This window comes from Hippoglossus stenolepis, chromosome 2, assembly GCF_022539355.2.
Source record: "Hippoglossus stenolepis isolate QCI-W04-F060 chromosome 2, HSTE1.2, whole genome shotgun sequence".
Lineage (NCBI taxonomy): Eukaryota > Metazoa > Chordata > Actinopteri > Pleuronectiformes > Pleuronectidae > Hippoglossus > Hippoglossus stenolepis.
This window is the reverse complement of record NC_061484.1, coordinates 22884025-22902370: the sequence shown is the minus strand read 5'-3', so window position 1 is coordinate 22902370 and position 18346 is coordinate 22884025. Positions and strand designations below refer to the sequence as shown.

The following is an 18346-nucleotide window of genomic DNA, read 5'->3' as shown; positions in this document are numbered from 1 at the left end:
ACTAATGTGTCATTGTATCATTGTAGATTTGCCACTGCATTAAAATCCTTCAATCATTTACCTGAAAAATGGCAATCCATGCGTATCCAATATTATCAAAGTTAATGGCCCCCTTGTGTGGGTTTACTTCCCCGGCGCGACACTCGTTGTAATACCGATACCAGTTCACGCATGAGACTGGTTCATCTTCTCTGTCCATCAGTCCCATCTCGGAACGGGCCTCCTCGGGACCCAGGAAGCAGAAAGTCTTGCCGACGCGGCGGCGAGGGACGTCAGAGCAGCGGAGCATCCCGTTGTCTCTATCTGTCGAGCAGATGAAGGGGTGGTCGTCGGTGCCGTCCGGCCGGTAGTAGCCGCTCAGGAAGGAAATGTTATATCTCCTGGAGGAGGGGGGGGGGCACAAGATGAATGAAAAGAAACATATTAATCATACACATGTATAAAAATCATTAACAACTTCAGACCTTATAAGAATGGCTGTAATTGTTATATTTTTTAAAGAGCAGGACCATAGACTGTGATGATCGACGACATGACAGCTACACAAAAGTGAAGCCAAATAATTTGATTGCCCCCTGGTGGCTGGCTGTAATATAGGTGATAAATCCTGTCAAATAAAGTCAAATACAATTTTCTCAAAGATGATTTCTATCATTTTAGGTAGTTCTTATCACACTAATGACTCAAGTGTTCATTTGTAAGGTAAATTTGGTTTTAATTAGTTATTTTAGGATTTAAAACATGATTATATGTCATTATTGAGCTGAGACAGACTGATTGGTTAAACACATGTATTGGAAGGCCCTCGATACCACAGCTCCATCCCCCGATAGCTACTGTGCAGACTTTGGCTCCAAATGAAGTCAACAGTGCAAGATGGCGGCACTTGTACCTGGAATATTTGAGCTTCATTTTTGTACGACAGGAGGAAGAGGAGTAAATGTTGAATTACGGACTATGTTTAGCTGCAGATTAATATCTACGAGTGGGTCTATACAGTAAGTGAGACTGACAACAGTTAAACTACTGTGCCCATGTTCTTTTAAATGAATGTCACCCAGTACAATGGTGTGGGTTTAATCATTTCTGTACAACAATGGAGCACTAAGAGGGAAAGGAATGAGTTACAGCCTTGACCACAGAAATAATACTTGTTAGTGAGCTCAGTTGACTTCATGTGAAAATAGAGGATATTCCCATCTGCTTGAAACTGCCAAAACAAAATAAAATGAGCCTTCAATTCAAACGAGGATAAATCATTTTATCAACCTGTTCTTTGTTCAAAATGTCTGTGTTCTGGAAAAAAACAAGAAGACGTGTGCTAAGGTAGGAAATGTGGAAAGAGCGAGAGAAATGAGGATGAATGGAAGAGGAAAGCGAGAGGGAGGGCGCAGCAGAGAGATAAGTAATCAATCATCTGTGGTGTAGAAAGGGGTCACGGGGGAACGTTGCACTCGCTCCTTATTAGGGAAGGTCCCTTTGTTGTTTATGAAGCAGAAACTAAATTCAAATTGCTAACTGAGAAGAAAATAGAGAAGTATCATGTGTAGGCTGACGTTAAGCAGCCTCGTGTGACCACATGTGGAGAAAGCGAGATGAGAATATGATGCTGCCTTTTCTCAAACAGCTGTAGCGTGTTAGAGATACAATCACAGACTCGTGCGTCAGTGATGAAATGATTGATTTTCAAGGCTGTTTGTCCCTCTTTGTCCGCACTGATAGTTTTTGTTGAAACGCTGTGTTGCAGTTCTGAGTTTGATAAATGTGAGAATCAGAGAATTACTGGCAAGAAAGCTGAGGAGTAACTTATTCTCAATTACTCTTTAATCAAAGTCATTTCATAAAGCTTATCTTTTAAAAACAGCCTCTTATTAATTGATTCCCTCCACCAAGGAGGTTATGTTTTCACCCCTGTCAGTCTTTTTGTGTGATTGTTGGTTAAGTTGTTAACAGGAAGACACAAAAACTCCTCGATCAATTTAAACCAAACTTGGTAGGACGATTGTTTCTGGGCTTGGGAAGAACATTTTTAATTTGGGTGTGGCTGAAGATTAAGACTTTTTTATTTTCATTTTCTTAAAACGTACAGCATGTTATTACGGCCACTGGGGGTCTCTCAATCAAAACAATAACAAAAAACCTAGTTTGATAATGTCGTGAAGCAGCGAAGGACGATGGGAGAAACAGCAATGAATAATCATGATCCATTGGGTGACCAATACAAACATGTGAAGGAAAGAACAGCTAACTGGCTAGCATCGTGTTTTTCCTCCATCATACGTCGTTTGCCATGGAAGTTATAGGAGAGATGGAAAAAACTTCACTATTAAAAAGTGACCAAAATGAAATGTTCAGTTACTCTGAAAACATTGTGGATTTCTCTGGGTTTGAACATTGTTGGAAACATTTTGGATAATGGAAGTTCACAAGTCAACAAATGTTTTTTCTACATTATAATGAAGAATTTTTCAAAATTTTCAGACGTTTTTCGGGGAATAATGTACGACTCTTAATTTTAAAGTTCAGGGCTGATATTTGCTGCGGATCCAATTTAAAAACCTGAATGCTGCAGATTTTAATATTTTTAAAGGGGTGTGGTCTTTTTTCAGCAATAACATATGGTGTGATGTTTATTTCTATTCAGTAGATACGTGGAGTTAAAAGAAAAATATGTTACATTGATTTTCATATCCATTGTCTAAGATTGTTTTTCCGCAAATAAACAATTTAGAATATCAAACCACTTCATTTCACTTTATTTCTTCTTCTGTGTGTTTGTGCTGTACTCAGTGTCGTTCTAGTTTTATTACTTAGTTTGATGTATTCTGGGTATTTTAAAATATTTTGTTCACTGTAATTTCACGTGGCATAATTTTATTTCCCCTTTGAAACTCTGTTTTAAAATGTGTTATATAAGTAAAGTCTTTATCATTATAATCAGTATTAGTGGTGGGAGGAGGAGCATTATGATATAATGGCAACAGTACATTAGTAACATACAGTCCATTCATTATCAAATTGCTTATATCTGACAACCCTATAAAACACTGCATATTAAAAGCTGTTCCCTGCCGCCTCTACATACAGTGTGATCACTACCAGTGATTACTATCTGGTCGAGCAGATGGGAGGTCAGGAGGTGTACACAATGTTATCCAATGTTATGTGATATTATGGGATTGTGTGTGAACATGTGAGCGGGAGTGAGAGCGGTGGTGCAACGGCGTCAGGCCGACAGTGATCGAACATGACACAAAGGATCATGTGGCAGAGAAGAGCAGCGACAGGAGAAACTCTGAAGGTTTGTGTTAGAGCCTGAATAACAACACACAAGGATCCACTGAGGCTTCTTGAGATTCCAGCAGGAAACACATGTACACATTTACTTCCTCCCAGAAGGAACTGATTAGAGAACAAATGAGATCGGCCTATCAGCCGTATTGATCCCCTCCAAGAAATACCAGCGGGGTGAACGAACTTTTGACACAGGGTTCAGAGTAATGAGGCCAGCGCGTCGCTCGTCGTGACATCTGCCGGTTACTATAGTAACTCACATCTTGACATCCTCTCCCATGAAGCAGCGGTTTCTCAGGAGCCCCGCCCACAGCTGCACGCCAACGATGCCGAAGATGAAGAAGACAAAGAAGCAGAGCGCCAGCACGTTCCCCAGCATGGGAAGTGTGTCGAGGAGGAGGGTCACCAGGATACGCATACCTGCCAACACACACACACACAGACACACAAACACACACACGCAGCATAAACACCAGGACTTGACACTCAATCAAGTGAAGATCTGCGTGAAGCAAAATGTTAGTCCCAGGAAGTGTTGGCTAGACAGGAAGAATCTCTTCATGTATTTTGCACAAAACTGGAGCAGAGCAATTAACTGAATGGCAAATAATTAGAGTTCAAACACTGATAATTATCTTCCACTCCAGCACAGACACAAAATCTTCCTGCTCGCTGCTTCTAGGCTTTTGGCTCTGTCGAACGCGCCCTACAATTTTGGAAGGGCTCAGTCTGAGTTGTGCCAAGTTCAAAGAGTGTTGTAAAAAAGAAACTGACCCGTCTGTGCTGAGCTCTGAGAAAGCAACACAGACATCAGGATGATTTCAATGACTTTGTGGATTTGTTTGTAGCTGTGTAGTAGCTGTGCAGGTTGGGAAGTTAAAGGAAACTTATTGTGGTTTTTCAGTCTTTCTTTCCTTAGGTGTATGTAAAAGATCCAAAGTTAAAAAGCCCAAAGCTCCTCCCTCCCTCTCCAGCCGATACTTCTGCAACATCACCATGGTCCACGTTTGCTTAATCCACACCTACTCCTGATTCTCCCCCTGTCAGGAGCCTTTTTTTTTCATTGTGGACTTTTTGATTATTTCACTGTGGATCTTTTGTTAGGCTCATTGTGTTTAGAGACTTTAGCCCCTTTTCCACTGGTCAAAAAAAACCATTAACAGCAGCTCACTCCAGGCTTTTGTCTGCTATGGGAACAAATACAATCGGTATTCACGGGTCAAACTACTCCGCAGTTGACGCTGGGTTTTATCTGCGATGTAAATGTGACATCCGCTTAATGTGCTAATTCTGCAAGACAAAGAGGGGGGAGATTTCGCAGTTTTTGGCACGGATTTTTATTTTGATAGGTTACCACTTCCTTCCTGATTATCTTCCTGTTTACATACTCTTCAAATTAAAGCGTGTTCATTGGATCTCTTCTTAGATCGTGTGGCATCTGCAATTGGGTCCTCGCAGCTAGCCTGACTATAACAAAGTCAGGTAAAGTGAGAGGTCGACCTTTCCAGAAAGGGGTTGACCAATCACAACAGAGCAGACTGGGCTATATCTGAAGGGTGGGTCCTAAAGAAACAGGAGCTAAAACCAAGCGTTTCAGACAGAGGCTGAAAAGAGGAGCTGCAGCATTGGACAATATGAGGAAATTTACGTGTTTTCTGAACATTAGAGCAGGTTAACATTTTATAATAATAACCCAAATCAAAATAAGGAACCTGAATATGAGAAGAATGTCTCCTTTAAAGAAACACTTTACTGTTTAGCCGGAGAGTAGAAGGACAGTGGCACATTTTTCATTGTCATAGCTCTGACTAATGAAGCTGCTGACTTTCAGCTCAGGGTGTCTCTGCACAAGATTTAGATTTTTTTTTTATGCGTGGTAAACCAATTATAGAAGAATTCAGAAACTGATTGGATAAGTTAACATAAACCTGGCGAATTCTTGCACCGTCATCACATTTAAGATTTTGCTCAGAGAGAGACTCACTGAAATCTACGACCGCACAGACACCAGCAGACATTTGGTCTCTTTCCTGCTGATGTTCTGCCAGGCCTGTGCTGCAGCCATCTTCCCTCCGCACTTGTTTCAGGGACCTTCTGCCAAATCAGTCTGGACTCACGCAAGTGAAACACATGGTCAGGTTAAGTTAGAGACCCATCAAGTCAAGACTGTTATACGGGTTGAGGATTAAAACCTTTTGTGTCGTCCTTTCTCTCTAAAATCTTTGACCTGCTGCATTGTCCTAAAGTCAGGAGACGCCTGTGCTGTTCAGCTCATTTGAATTTAAACCCACTTTAAAACTTTCAAAGTTCAAAGTCAGCACTGTAACCTCACAGCCACTGATTCATTGAAAATCCAATGTGTTGGCACATAACGAAACAATGAACGACAATAAAAACAAACGGTCCTGATACTTTCCGAGTGCGTGTTGGAGGGAACAGGAGAGAAACTCACTGGGAACTCTGTTGATGGCTCGCAGAGGGCGGAGAACCCGGACCGTCCTGATGGCTGATAGGCTGACATTGTGTCCATCAAGGGAATACTCCAGCATTCTGTGAAGAGGGAAAGCCGCTGCTGTGTCACCGGCATCGCGATCATCCTGACCTTGACAAATTCTGACAGTCTACTGGGAATCCACCAGAACGCAGGGCAGGGTCTCTGGGATACATAGCCTTCAAAACTAACCAATCACACATGTCTCCGTCTCTCAGGACTGAACGATGCGATTGTCATTCTACGAAGCTGCCACACACACACACAAACACACACACACACACTTCTGTCGGTGCGTCTAAGCACGCGCGCACACACACACGTTTGACATTTAACTGGCATTAAACAAGTGTCTAAGCTTTACACAAAACACACACATACACACACTTTTGGCTCATATTTAATGTCAGATGAGCGTGTGTGTGTTGTGTGTGTGTGTGTGTGTGTGTGTGTGTGTGTGTGTGTGTGTGTGTGTGTGTGTGTGTGTGTGTGTGTGTGTGTGTGTGTCTGTCAAACACTCACCCCACAAGAACGATGAAGAAGTCCAGTCTGTTCCATGTGTCGCCTAGGTAACCGCTTTGACCTATGATCCCGAGAGCGACCATCTTCATCACCATTTCCCCGGCAAAAAACGCAAAGATCCCATCATCCAGAGCCTGCATAACACACACACACACACACATGCACACACACACACACACACACACACACACACACACACACACACACACACAGACACAGAGAGACACACACACACACGCACACACACATACAATAATAAAACCCAGAGGATTAGTGTAAACTGATTAAGTGGAAAAAAATTAAAGCTAAAACTTTTCAGACCCTTGATAATAAAGTGTCACGGGCTGAACATAATTAGTTTGAGATTTCCGACTGTGTGAGGGTGTGTATCCGTGAGTGTGTACGTCTGAGTGTGTGTGTGTTACCTGCAGGAAGAAGGGGGTGTTGCCACAAGGCTGGAACATCCCGAGAGTCACACAGTTCAGCAGGATGGCCAAAATGCTCACACGCTCAAACCATGTGGGACAGAGTCAAGGTTCATGACGGTGAAAAGGTTTGGTCACAGTAACAATATTCAATATTGACACATTTCATAACATTGAGCTTGTAAATGATGCTCATTAGTTTGATTGACAAGAGTCTCGGGCCAATCACATCAAGCCAATTAGACTGCTTATTACTCGCTTTTTTCCGCTCGCCACATCAACCTAAACAGTAGGTTCTGTCTGTGGAGTTGACTCAGTGGAAAAGATTCAATTTATGGACTAACAGTGGGAGAGAATGTCAAGCCTGAATATATCAAGCCTGTTCTGTGAGGTCAGAACAGGTGGAGGAATTTACCTGTCTGTGCACAGAGGTTTTTTTTTTTTTTAAAGGGAGATTATATAAGGTCTGTTTGTGTTTAACCGAAATCTCTTTGATGGAGACCGTGCAGTCACAAGAAAGTTTCATATATTGACATAAATTTGTTTTATTACAAGAATAAAGTTGTTATATTGAGAGAGTAATGTTGTAGTTCAAAAAGATAAAAGAATCAGTCAGACGTAACCAACCACAGCCTCACAGTCGACCACCAAACATTTCCTCCTCCACTAAGGGACAATTTGTCTGTTGGGTTCTGATTTATACTAAATTAAAACTTAAAATTATCCATGTTCCTCATTTCACTGCAGGCGACAGGCTGATCTTCTCATATTCCTCTCTAAAATGACATTTAGCCTTAAGTTACGACTTTACTCTCTTAATCTTAGGTTTTTGTTCTTTTTTACATGGCCCTAATGCTCTGTTGTAATTATACACCTGATTCAATGCATGTTTTTGGAGTTGTTCTCATTAATAATGGTCCCTAATGTCTGGTGGTGATTGATCCCACCTCATTCTGAGAGAGAGAGCGAGTGAAACAATTTCTGTATTAACACCTCAGATGCTTGTTAAACATTGTGAATACATCAATTATGTAGTTTAATTTATTCATAATTGTCCTCAGTAATGGTACGCATAGTAATGTATTAATCTATGTTGGTTTATTGTGCTGAAAAATCTGAAGTTCATCTATTCCTCCACGCAAAATGATGTCCTCAGTAAATGGTTGAATTGTCCTGGATCCTGGTTTAAATCCTGGTTTAAATGTGCACACACAGTCACCTTTAATCTACCTGAACAAGAAAACCTAATTAAACACAGTCAGGGAAGAGTTTAAAGTTTTTTCTTCTTCTTTTTTCAACTTGACGTACTAAAATAATGTTCAGTGTCTCAGTAAAGAGCTTCACCACCAGCAGCTACCAGAATAGCTTCAGTGATCTTTGGCCTTGTATATTCTTCAAGTCCCCGTAACTCTGCTGGAGGGATAAACACCGTTCTTCGTGTGGTGTTTTGGTGACGGTGACGCTGAGCGCTGTCCAACACAGCTGTCCAACATCTCCCACTGAGATGCGGTGGCTGTGAGAGCTATAGCATATAATTCACTCATCATTTCCACACTCATCAAATCATTCAGTGACCCTGTGAGCCCCGTGTGCAATCATCTGCATTCATTATGTGTCTCCGCTCATTTATCCAGGTTTATCCTTCAAATTTGTCGCCAGTCTGTATTTAGTAAATGTAGTAACCCAGAGGAAACCCTGAGGGGTTTAAGTTTAAGGTCCAGCTGCCTCAACCTTGTAACGTATAAAACATTAATGGGAAAAAAAATATCTATCTGTCTGAGCGTATAACACACACAGCTCCACGGGTGAGGCAGCACCCTGCAGCTTGTGAAAATCAAATTTACAAGCACATGATTTTATGTATTAACCACAGAAACAACTTGTGCGAGGGAGGAAACTTGCGATAATGAGCTTAAATGTATCATCCGTCATTTACAAACACAACATCCGGTGAGACGTTTTGACGTGTTTAATATTCACAAGCGAAAAAAAAGAAGCAAGTCAGCTACCAAGAAACAGTCGGCGAGACATCTGAGCGTGTGTGAGGGAGGAGGTGAAAGAAGGGAATAGCAGAGAGGTTTCAAAGAGAAAATAGTCTGAGGTAGGAAGTTAAAGAAAAGATTTGGGATTTGGATTTTAAGTGCGCGCGCACACACACACACACACACACACACACACACACACACACACACACACACACACACACACACACACACACACACACACACACACACACATTTGGGCACAAATGGGTAAACCGCTGAATGGATGACAGGAATGTATTCAAGAGCCAAGGACGCATACATAACAAAGCCTGGAGCATGCACATGGACACACACATACACACAGACACACACGAGTCCCCTTTCCGGACACTTTGCTCTCGAGAGGGCGGAAAAATTAATGAGAGTACAATCCTTTATCACCCTTGAGACAGAGAGAGAGAGAGAGAGAGAGAGAGAGAGAGAGAGAGAGAGAGAGAGCGCGAGAGAGAGAGAGCGAGGGTAATCCAGTGTCCTCCCTTTGCTGTGGTTGCCATGGGAACCCCTATCTCACCGTGGGAACTGACTCCTGAGTTTCACAATCCGCTTGCATCCTGTCTGGACTGGAAGACAACACAATTAATACACTCGCACACACACACACACACACACACAAATGACGTCCTTCAGCGCACACAACTCCTGCTGCGGCATCCTTCATCTGCTCAATGCTGAGGAGGGTCGTTTTAATCTCGCTCCATCTGTGTAAATTACAGCAGCTTGAATAAGCCGGTGTGTCCATAAAACACGCTCGCAGGCACACACACAGTCAAACGCACGCGTAGTTTAACAAGGGACGGGGCAGGGTCAAGGTTTGAGTGATGGATGAGGTGGGAGTTTTTCCACGGTTGGCCCATCATTCAGCATCAGCAGTGAAACACACAGGGATCGTCCTCTCCTCTTTTTCACGCTCCCTCCATCGCTTTTCCTCTCTCAACCTTTCCCTCCATCGTCTCTCATTTTCTTCTTACAGGCTTTTTCCTCCTCTCTTTGGCCCAATTATTTTTTCTCTTTGCTCTGCTCCTCCTGCTCTCTGTCTCTCATCTTCCTTTATATAGTACGGTATAATTTCCCATCTTCGTGCCGTATCATATCATTTTTGCCCCTCTCTCATTCACTCCCGTGCACATGCACTCTCCTTCCCCTCCCAAAATCGGTTTTGCTCGGAGCCCTCCCCTCTGCGCCGTCCCCACATATGACTGCCCTTGGGTAGAGCTGTAGTCTCCCCCCGTCAGAAACCTGAGTCTCAGCCAACAGATAAACTACAACTACGCTTAATAATTAACGTCGTCGGAGAGATGGAGGGGCTTAGAGAGACAGACAGGCCGAGAGATGGAGACGTACAAGTGGCAACAAGGAGGCGAGAATGAGGGACAGGGAGAGATGAGGTGAAGAAAATGGTTCAGTGCCTAAAAGCACAGAGGAGAAAGGTTAAGATTTTAAGCTTTTAGGTGTAAATAACTGCAAACGTTATCTTTCCTCGACACTTTGCCTTCTCTCCCTAATTGCCTCATCCTCTCATCTTCACGTTCTTCATCCCTCTCCAAGATACAACCCCGCCTCTTCTTCCTCCTCCTCCTCCTCCTCCTCCTCTTCCTCCTCGTGCTATCCCCCTCTCTCTCCTCGAGTGCCAACACAGGTAATAAAGGTCAGGCAGACATTAGTAATCAAATCAGATCACATCTCCCTGATCTTTCTGTCATCATCCTCCTCCCTTGGCTGGAATACACATGCTAAGGCCAGCGTGTGGGAACATTTTCATTTAAAACATTCATTAACTTAAGAGGATGTTCCACAGAGACACGCACGCTGTCTGGATCGAATACGCACAAGCTGTGGCCGATTTTATTTTGTCTTCACACTTAATAAGGTTGTAGATTTGCCAGTGTGGTGCCACCGTCTCACGAGGCAGCTTTTATATAATGTTGTAAGGTTGTAACTTATAGAAAACTATTAGGAAGAACAACGTCTGGGCTGAGCGGCTTTAAAGATCCGTTAGTCTGGTGTAGAGTCTCCTCGCTTAATCTTTCTATGATACTCTTGACGCTCATCATCAGGAGACGTTTCCATGACCCATTCGGCTTCTGGAAAAGGCTCTGAAGATAATCTGTTCAAAAACCAAAGTGGGAAACCCTGGAGTCATTATAATGACTTTTGAACTGAAAGATTAGATATTTTCATTAGCAGCTCAATGGATGGGGAATATCCGTTAGCCAGATGAACGCTTCACCACTTACATCCAGGTTGAAATAACTGTTGAATGGTTAGAGATTACATTGGGTACGGACATTCGTGGTCCCATAGGGATAAATCCTTATGACTTTGGTGATTACATAGACCATATACAAAGATGCTCCCTCTATCCAGAAATTATACAAATGATACGAAAGCGACCATCTTGCACGTATGACATGATTTGGAAATGTCGGAATAGAGCCACAATATCAAAATCTGTCGTGGGTCAGTCTCAGCTGTCATGACGTTTCACTCTTGCTAGATAAATTGACATTTGAACAGACATCAGTGGGATAAGAACTACCTTTAGTTTGGCCCATGTCCAATTCACTAACATGGAGGAGGTGGGGTCCACGACCTGTGCTGCAGTCAGCCACCAGGGGGTGATCAAAATTCTTTGGCTTCACTTTTAGGACGCGGCCATGTCGTCCATCTTTATATACAGTCTATGGGTGATAGTTTCTCTAGCGCCACCAAAAGGTTCACAAGCTGGATTTATATGGAACAATGACCATACATATTTTTAATATACGTTATATATATATATATATATATATATACCTGATGGTTATTTACAAAGTGATCAATAATGACACTTTTGGCAGTTACAGAGTAAGTCAATAAATGTTCACAAATCAACTCAGATTGATAGATGGATGGATACGTTATTGATCCTGAGGGAAATTTACTATGTCGATAATTATCCCCCTGCTGGATTCAAGAGCCTTTAGAAGGAAAGTTCACTGAAAAATGAAATTTCGGCATAGTGGAGAATAGAGTGAAGGTTCATTTTTGGGTCTATCCCTTTAAAGGCGAGGCAGGTGTAATAGGTTCAAGGTTCAATACCACCCAGAGGGATTTTTTTTTTTTAAACCTGGCAACCCAAGTGTTTATTGAGGTCATCCTGATAACTGATCTATAATGCATCAGTGAATTATTCACTGTGTGAATTTATTGACTATTTCATCATGCTCTTTGCTGCTGGGCTTCACACTTTCACTTTGGAATCCTCACACACAGACTTGATTAAACATAACCTAGTTAAGTGTGCGTGTGTGTGTCATAGAGAGAGAGAGAGAGAGAGAGAGAGAGAGAGAGAGAGAGAGAGTGTCTGAAGTGACGGTGGGCCAAGTTGCTGCCAAGTTGTTGATGACAGTAGCTCCACCCCCAAACAGTGTGACAGCTGGTAACCATGGAAACAGTTGCTAGAAGCATTTTAATTGGCTAAAACGATTTTGACAGCTCATCATACTTTGAGTAAGACCTCCTCCCTTGACCCCCCCACGCACCCCAACATTCCCACACACACACACACACACACACACACACACACACACACACACACACACACCTCAGCCCAATTAAGAGGCAGTTTAGGAATAGAGAGAGTAATAAATGGGAGCGGATGGGTCTGATATCGACTAAAGAGGGATGAGAGGGAGGGAGCAGAAGAAGAAAGACAGGCAGAGAAAGGTACTTGTATAAGAGTGACAGAATCAGCTTTTCTCATCTTTAAACAAAAGGAAACGCACTGAATGTTTAATGCACTGCTGAATAACTTATGTCCAGTGTGTGTGTGTGTGTGTGTGTGTGCGTGCACCTCTCCACGTGTGAGCCTGCCTGTTTCTCTGCGTGTGTCATATGTTACATTAAAGGAGCGTTGATGACTGCCACATGGAAAGCTCAGCACTTCACAAAGTCGGCACCTCACACTCCGAGTGTAACTAACGCATCCTCCCTCCCGACGGCGCTGGGGAATAACGGAACGTTAATGCAGCTCGGGAGGAATACAAGGGAACGTTACATAATGGCAAAAGCTAATCTTGTTTTTGTTTCGGAATAAATTTGTTAGATGTGCTGTGGGACGGGGAGATGTACAGTAAACACGGCACAGAGGAGGTCGTCTCTGAGAGGGAGGAAATGGAAGGAGGGAGATGGGAAATTAATTTGCAATATGAATTGAGGGTAGAAAACGCTAAACAGGAAGGAGGGGTCACATCAGGCATAACAGGACTACACCCCCCCAGTGAGCTCACATTAACGTCCCTGTCGAACAACGTCCACCCACTGCTTCCCCCGCAGATCATTCACAGGAGCACTCACACACACTCACACACACTCACACACACTCACAATAAGTAATAAATATACAGCAATAAACACGAGATGGGACACATGCCAGTCGCCATACTGTACGGACACACACACACACACACAGACAGACAGACTCACACAAAAACAAACAAATACAGCGAGCGGAAGTAACTGGGCCGTCAGGGCAGAGCTACGCTGTTGCCAAGCAACCAGGTGATTCCTCTACAGAGCCTCTCCATGGGAGATTCCCTCGTTTGTGTGAGGGCATTCACTTGCTCGTGTGTGTGTGTGTGTGTGTGTGTGTACGTGTGTGCATGCTCACATGTGTGATCATGAGTGTGCGTTTGTAAGTGTGTCCAGTAAGTTAGTGCTGACACAGTGAGCGTACAATGTTCTGGGACGCGACCACGGTAACAGCCCAGCAGGCGACAGAGGAGCATGGTTCATGGCATTTGTAGGTTTTTCTTTCTTCTTCTTCCTTCTTTTCCTCTCGGTGTCCATTTTATTTATTCAGCAATTATGTATTTATATTTTATAGAGTACACAGAGTGCTGACGGTGGCTAAATAGCTACGTGCACTGACAAGCGCACAATGACACACACGCACAAGCAGAGGAATACACACACACACACACACACACACACAAACAAACTTGTCTCTCTATAATTGTGAGGACACTCATTGACATAATGCATTCCCTAGCACCCTTACCCTAACCTTAACCATCACAACTGCATGCCTAACCCTAATCCATACCCTAATCCGTACCCTAACCCTAACCCTAAAACCAAGACTGAACCCTCTGCGAGGACCGGCTGAAATGTCCTCACAATGTAAAAATGTCCTCACAATGATGGTATTGAACCAAAATTGTCCCTCACACACACACACACACACACACACATACACAGATAGGCACTCACACATCGAGTCGCAAGCAGTGGAAAATGTTCAATTTGGAAAGCCTCGACAAATCCCTGAGGTGATGCTGACGTTTATGCTTCGGAGTATTCATAGCTGCTCACACACACACACACAATACACCGCTGATAACTGCACACACACACACACTGCACACTCACACCCTCACATCTACAGAGAGAGCGAGGGAGTGAGAGACAGGGCGGAGAGTGCGAGGTGAGCTGATGAAGACAAGAGCAGAGCGAGGTTCGGGCAGGTGACGTGAGTTTTTACTATTTGTGATTCCTGCTGTATAAATGGAGGCCTGGTAACAATGCTACTGACAGGCGACTGTTACCCTGGAGATTCATTAGGGCTTGTCACTATGGAAACATCCAATCAGGAGGAATGTTAACAATTTTTTCTCACAGCTAATGGGTCCAAGGAAATACCTGAGGTCTTCCAAACACACACACACACACACAGGGATATGCACAATACTGACCTTCTTTCTGTCTCCCCTGTGTATAAATGTAAAGTAAACATCAAGGCGCTCGGTGCCTTGTTGGTACAGGATTTTGAGAAAGTACAGAGCTGAAACACAAACAGACAGTGACTCTCTCCCATTATAAACAGACACACACATGTCCACGGTGCTTCAGGTGCACTCAGCGGTGAAGGATATGGGTGGCAGACGGCTCGCAGGCACCAGGAGCGGGGCGGGCTGGTTTGGGTCAGAGCCAAAAGGACCACTGGTGCAAGATCGGGGTACGGCAGCTCCTCCTTCTCCTCTTCCTCCTCCTCTTCCTCCCCCTCCTGCTCCCTGTCCTCTCCCTCAACTGACACATGCACCTTCTCCCCCTCCTCCTTCTCATTCCCTTCCCCCTGCGTTGGTCCTCTGTGCTGCTCATGCAGGTCTGGCTCCTGGGTGCCCGTCATGGCCGTGCAGTGGACAGCCGGAACCTAGAGGAGGGCCCGAGGTGGTGGCGACAGACTGTTCAGGAGATGGCGACATATCAATGCATGCATGCGTTTCTGCTGTGTCGCCTTGTGGCTGGTATACACTGCAGCTCTCAAAACAAACCGGAGCTGCGCCGACTGTCAGGCCTGCCACGTTGTGCACAAGACCCTTCACCCTCAAGCACTGCAGCATGAAAAAAAAATCTTTCTCTGTTTTTCTCTGAAACAATAAACGACATTTGGAGGAAGAATGGCAGCCGGCGAAAAGTGCTGTGCAGGAAACATAAATCCAAATTAATCCAAACACAGAGCTGGAGGTGAGCAAAGGTGCCAACACAGAGAGTCGGTGCAGACCACAGGAAGCACTTAGGCCTCCAGCTGTTGTAATCCTACAGCTGTACAACTCTGTGATGACAACAGCCCATTACTGCTTTTAATCCACACCGGCTTTAAACAATCTGGACATGTTTCATATTGCAATGCAGAGAACCAAGTGCGGGGTTGGGTATATTGTAAAAAAAAAATGTCAATCGCAATAAATGTCCACTCATGATGATTAGTGTTACTTAGAGCTCGCTGAGCTGCAATTTCTCCTTGAGCTATAATTTAAGATAAAATCTCATGACTTTGTCGAGCAGCAGCAGCAGCAGCAGCCATGTGGTTAATTTCTATAAGTACCGACTGCAGTATTGGAATATCATGTAGGAGATGTCAAATTAAATGACAATCTCGGTTTAAGTTAAAAGCGCAGATTAATTTCTTGGCTCTGGACTTCTCTTTTCTCTTAAGTACATCGTATTTTATGCTTTATTGGGCAGCGTGCAGCGGAGTTTTGGCAGGAAAAGATGGGAATCGGACCACGTGACACAGTCCACATTGTCACGAGTACGCGGCAGCTCCCCACCGGTCCACAGTGTGCTCATTCCACTGCTCATTGATCCCCAGAGATTCTGGGGGAAAAAAAAAACGGCTCCAAAGCTACAGATTTGTTATTAACTTGGAGCGGGAGGCGGATGATTTGGACAAGTGACACAGAGATGAAGCAGAACAATAGAAGTCTGGGCCAACAGCAAGTCCATGCAGGCATATGTAGACTCAGCCTGCAGTAAGAGGACAACAGGAGAACTGGCAAGCAAGTTCATAGCGTGTGTGTGTGTGTGCGTGTGTGTGTGTGTGTGTGTGTGTGTGTGTGTGTGTGTGTGTGTGTGTGTGTGTGTGTGTGTGTGTGTGTGTGTGTGTGTGTGTGTGCATTAGATGAAAATACTGAGACGGAATCTGGCAGTACTCTTCTTTTACCGTCTATTTTCATAATGGGCACGTAGCCTAGACTGTGTAAGAAGTCCAGGGCCGCACTGTTTAAGGCTTTTTGTTGTGATTCAACAGTAGCTGTTGGGCAGACATCAATGAACCACTAAAAAATAAGGAGAGCCATTCTTCTGCACTGTTAGGAACTGGCTGATGAGCCCTTTGAAAACATTTTTTAAACTCATTATGAGCCTCCCCTGCCACAACAGCCAGGCCACGTGAAATTAAATCACCCCGCTGAATCTAAACCAGACACCAGGAACAAAATATATTCATACCTCCAAGATTGCAGAAACCCATTAACTCAGGTTTATGTTCAAACCGGCCACACATCACAAATGCATGGACTGGCCAAATTCTGTACCAAGAGCGTCTCAATTAAAAACCAGGGCAAACAATGAATCCCTAGAAATGTGACATTTTCTTCTAGTTGCAGTGATGTAGGTTTCATCCCTGTGAAGGCCGACAGCTTCACATACACTGACGACATCTCGGAGGCTGAATTAGCTGAAACACTTCCCTGGAAAACGGTCTAATTAACACTATAATAAACCATAGAATCACAAACATCCAATATTTCCTAATAAATCTCAATATGTTTTATTCCCTGATGTCAATAGACATAATGTAGGTCAACAATAAAGTAGCCTATGAGGAGACTGACTTTTCATTTTCTTGCAAAGCCACTTTACAACTGCCCATGACGATATTATTCAATTTGAACCCCTTATCATGGGAGACTCAGCGCCATTGACAGAGAGCGACATCCTAGGATGTGGACATTTTCTCCTGTGCCACGGACACTCGCCCGGCTTGGTGCCCAGGACAGGAGAGCAGAGGAAAAGTGAATGGTTGCAAAAAAATTTTTAAAAAAGAAGAAACACAAGTGAAACTTTGAATGCAGTCCTTACCGGGGAGCAGCGTCCATCCACCAGCGTCACTCACTCCAGGTCCGCCGCGCGCCCCGAGCTCCCGGAGCCCCGGTGCTCCATCTGACAGCAGCCCGCCGGTCCTCTTGCCTCCCCCACCCCGCCGATATCCAAACTCACTCCGTCCGTACGGAGGATGACAAAACAAAGAGGGAGAAAACGAAGAATGTCACGCAGGAAGTTTTAATAACCTGGGAAAGTAAAGTTGGAAAAGGAGCAGGCGCTCTCCCGTGCGTCTGCGTCCTCCTCTGCCGCTGGACGCGCTCTGCGGTGCCAGGTACCGGAGTTCAGGCGCACCGGGGAGAGGGAGAGCTGCGTAAAGACAGACGCACACAGGCACAGCCGGTACAGACCGATTTCACCTTCAAAATAAGACTGTCTACTCCCGGAAGTGAGTGTTTTAATACATGTGTTGATTCAGATTGAGACGTGGAGCTGTTTTTTATCTGATAGAACAGTCACTGTGTTTATTTATGGTTCAGGACTCAAACAACCTTTTGTGGGATATTCTAATTGAAGCTTTGTGGATTCGTCCATGGCCGGATTAACTGTTTCCAGGGGCCCCTGGAGTCAAAATGTACTATTGGGCCCCATGGTAGTTAAATTATTTCAACAGGCACCCAGAAACCAATCAGTGCTCCAGAGAATGAATAGTTGATCAATTAGCAGAAAACCAATTAAGGACCACTTTAGTAGATAGTTGATTAATCTTTTGAGTCTATTTTTTAAGCAAAAAGTCTTTAAATTACAGCATTCAAATGTGAATGTTTGTTCATTTGTCAGTTTCCTATAATATTGAGCCGAATTCATCTTTATGATTTTAGTGTTGGTCAGACAGACGAAGAAATCTGAATGTGTTCATTTGAGCTTCGGGAAATAATGATCAAAAAATGTGAGAATAATTTTGATGAAAAAACTTCAAATACACACAATATAAACATAATAAAAAACTTCATATACTGAAATTGAAATCTTCAAGAAGGATGCAGAGGATGGAGAAGTCGTTACAGCTGATATTGTACTTGTTGTGGACATTTCTAACAAATAAATTGATTAGTAAAATCAGGCAGATCCAAATGTTGTTGCCTCGTCATGCAGACTAAGCTACAACACTGGACAATATTCATGAGTTGTCGCTGTGTCGTCTC

At 43.7% G+C, this 18346-nt stretch overlaps 1 protein-coding gene across 2 annotated transcripts in view; it reads right to left on the bottom strand.

The window, feature by feature from the left end:
• LOC118124668 (voltage-dependent T-type calcium channel subunit alpha-1I) overlaps window positions 1–17286 on the bottom strand; it is a 48857-nt gene extending 31571 nt beyond the window's left edge. For both annotated transcript variants that reach the window (XM_035182715.2, XM_035182721.2), the window contains exons 1-7: window positions 17181–17286; window positions 14690–14967; window positions 6733–6826; window positions 6308–6441; window positions 5747–5844; window positions 3555–3714; window positions 62–380 (exon numbers count right to left, since the gene is read on the bottom strand). In XM_035182715.2, the coding sequence (XP_035038606.2) occupies window positions 62–380; window positions 3555–3714; window positions 5747–5844; window positions 6308–6441; window positions 6733–6826; window positions 14690–14943 (1059 nt within the window). In that variant the 5' untranslated portion in view covers window positions 14944–14967; window positions 17181–17286. The remainder of the gene's footprint in view (window positions 1–61; window positions 381–3554; window positions 3715–5746; window positions 5845–6307; window positions 6442–6732; window positions 6827–14689; window positions 14968–17180) is intronic.
• Window positions 17287–18346: the final 1060 nt, after the last annotated feature.